At 36.2% G+C, this 2,340-nt stretch overlaps 1 protein-coding gene across 1 annotated transcript; it reads right to left on the minus strand.

Annotated features, from left to right (window-relative positions):
* Positions 1-501: 501 nt before the first annotated feature.
* LOC113303416 (GPI-anchored protein LLG1-like) lies at positions 502-1,319 on the minus strand. Its single transcript, XM_026552448.1, has one exon. The coding sequence runs from the start codon at positions 1,190-1,192 to the stop codon at positions 695-697; it is 498 nt and encodes a 165-aa protein (XP_026408233.1). The 5' UTR covers positions 1,193-1,319; the 3' UTR covers positions 502-694.
* Positions 1,320-2,340: the final 1,021 nt, after the last annotated feature.

Below are 2,340 nucleotides of genomic sequence, written 5' to 3' on the forward strand. Positions count from 1 at the left end.
TGGATATATTAACAATTTTTTGTTGTTAATTTGTTATTATGATATTTTGGGCGAAAAAAACTTTTAACCGCATAAAAGGCCTTATAAACAAGTCCGCACAGGGTCCTTCTAATCTCAGGATCGGCTCTGGGCTTACAAGGCTTTAAGACGGAAGGGGAAAAAATCAACTTATTTTGACAGGGCAATAATGTCCAGTCCCAAGTCCAAACTGCATAAAAATGGTGAGATGCAAATTGCTAACTTAAACAGATAAACTCATAAAGCTAACTCGACTTGACAGTAAAACATCACCGGAAGTCTTTTTAATTGATGAAATACCAGCTGACTTCTTCTTTATTGGTTCTCACGCACTATGTATCTCTGAAATATGCTACAAGCCTACAATGCTGTTGACTGTTGAAGGTAAATTAAATAGGTTTCTGTCGTCCAGCCTGCACACCCTAAACCCAGCCCAAGATGAATTAACAATTAAGAAGCTATACAACTTGTAGACAAACAATGCAATTTCAAACACATAAAAATACTTATATACTATATAATTCAATATGGTCATTTAAAGAATATTAGACAAGTTAGGAAATCTTTACTGTTACAATAAGATACAACACTGCCGGAAAAATGAACCCCCCTCGAAAACAATAGCAACCCCGTTTTGAATGAAAGTTAGGCAAATTTAGAATACACCACCGATAGATCACAACTGGCCAAACACTAGTAGAACACCAACTGTTAGAATAAGAACCAGTGGAAATGAGAAAGGCCGAGAGACTGAGCCTTCGCTGGAACTGCCCAGGGGACTGTCGGGACATGCCAGTCCTTGCTTGTCTTCCCGACATTCACTTGCGAACAAGCCAGGTGGATATTTACCATAGAGATTTATGTAGCTGAACATAGTTGTTGCACAATCATTAGTTAAGTCATTTATATCTTCTGCAAAGGGGCAAGCAAATTCTTTGAAGGCGCCACAACAGAGTTTAGGCGGGTATTGTGGTCCTTTGCACTGGCTAGTGATAATAGTATAGTTTTGGAATTCAAAGTTCACTGCGCAACCTGCAGTTGATAATGGACAAAAGTTAAATGACACTCTGTATGAGCTACACAAATTACACCCGAGCAATATAAAACATGACCATTTGTTATATAATATATGCCTGCTCAAATGGATTAGGCTTGGAATCTTGGCTCTACACATAATAAATTGATTTCAGATAATTAGTTTAGTTGAAGCTGCTCCTATCATTAGGTTTGAATCAGGAATCCTTAACCATGTAGGTTGCCTGACTACTCTTAAATATATCAAGGTCTCCTCGTGGGATTTCTGATTTTCCAATAATATACGAGCCAAAATGTTCATAGCTGCATCCTTTAGGGCATAAGCTTTATCCTCCTGTTTGGAACAGCACCGCCATGTGTAAAGAGAAGAGAAATGAATTCTTACACTATGTTTTGGACTAAAAGGCAGCAAAATCTAGCCTTACGATTTTTCAGATAACTCAATACTTTCACCATCTCCCACAATCCTCGTCCCTTTAATGATAATAGGGTTATTAGTTGGGTTCAGACACAATCAGAGGTTTCTTATCTCCTCTTTAACATAACTACTTGAGCAAATAATAATTATGAGAACTGTAAACTTCTATCTCTTCAATTTTCCTCTATTTATTCTCAGAATCCTGTCCATCAAATCTTCTATATTCTGTAGTTTTCTACCTTTGCTGAGCACTTCTATACAAGAGTTGTACCGCTTCAGTCAATTATTTCTAATTGACTTACCTAGTTCTCCATGTATCGGAATGTATGTTTACGATCTAACAGATAGCGTATATTTGATTTTACATATGAGTAACCTACCTTCTTTCATGAGATACAGTACTTTTTAAAACTTCTACAAATGTACACACTGACATGCTTTGACAAGTACTTTTGCTTTTGTTGTCGAAAATACATATATGCACCGTGAATTTCAACACATAATAACACTATACCTTTTGACTTTTAACTCTCTATGAAGTTCATAATTATATGCAACAAGTCAAACAGTCATAGTTGAAACTTACCTGCCATTCAACAACACCAACTAAGCCCGACCGTGCAAACTGAACAAATTGCATTAAACTAGCCAACGAAATGGATTAACCAGGCTTCTAGAGTCTAAAAAATCTTACTAAAATGATATGGTTTTAAAATGATTTAGGTTTGTTCAAGAACTGCAAGTAGTTTGCGTTTTAATTTCATCCACAATCATCATATCTATTCTTAGCACCATCATTCAGTTTCTTTTTGTTACCTATGGCAAATAAATCATGATTCGGTTTCTGCTCAATTTCAAGTCAAACAATC

This window comes from Papaver somniferum, chromosome 8 (assembly GCF_003573695.1).
Source record: "Papaver somniferum cultivar HN1 chromosome 8, ASM357369v1, whole genome shotgun sequence".
Classification (NCBI taxonomy): Eukaryota; Viridiplantae; Streptophyta; class Magnoliopsida; order Ranunculales; family Papaveraceae; genus Papaver; species Papaver somniferum.

What these genes read in the sequence shown, in the direction of transcription:
- LOC113303416 (XM_026552448.1), bottom strand. Translation starts at nt 1,192, where the DNA reads ATGTGTAGAGCCAAGATTCCAAGCCTAATCCATTTGAGCAGGCATATA.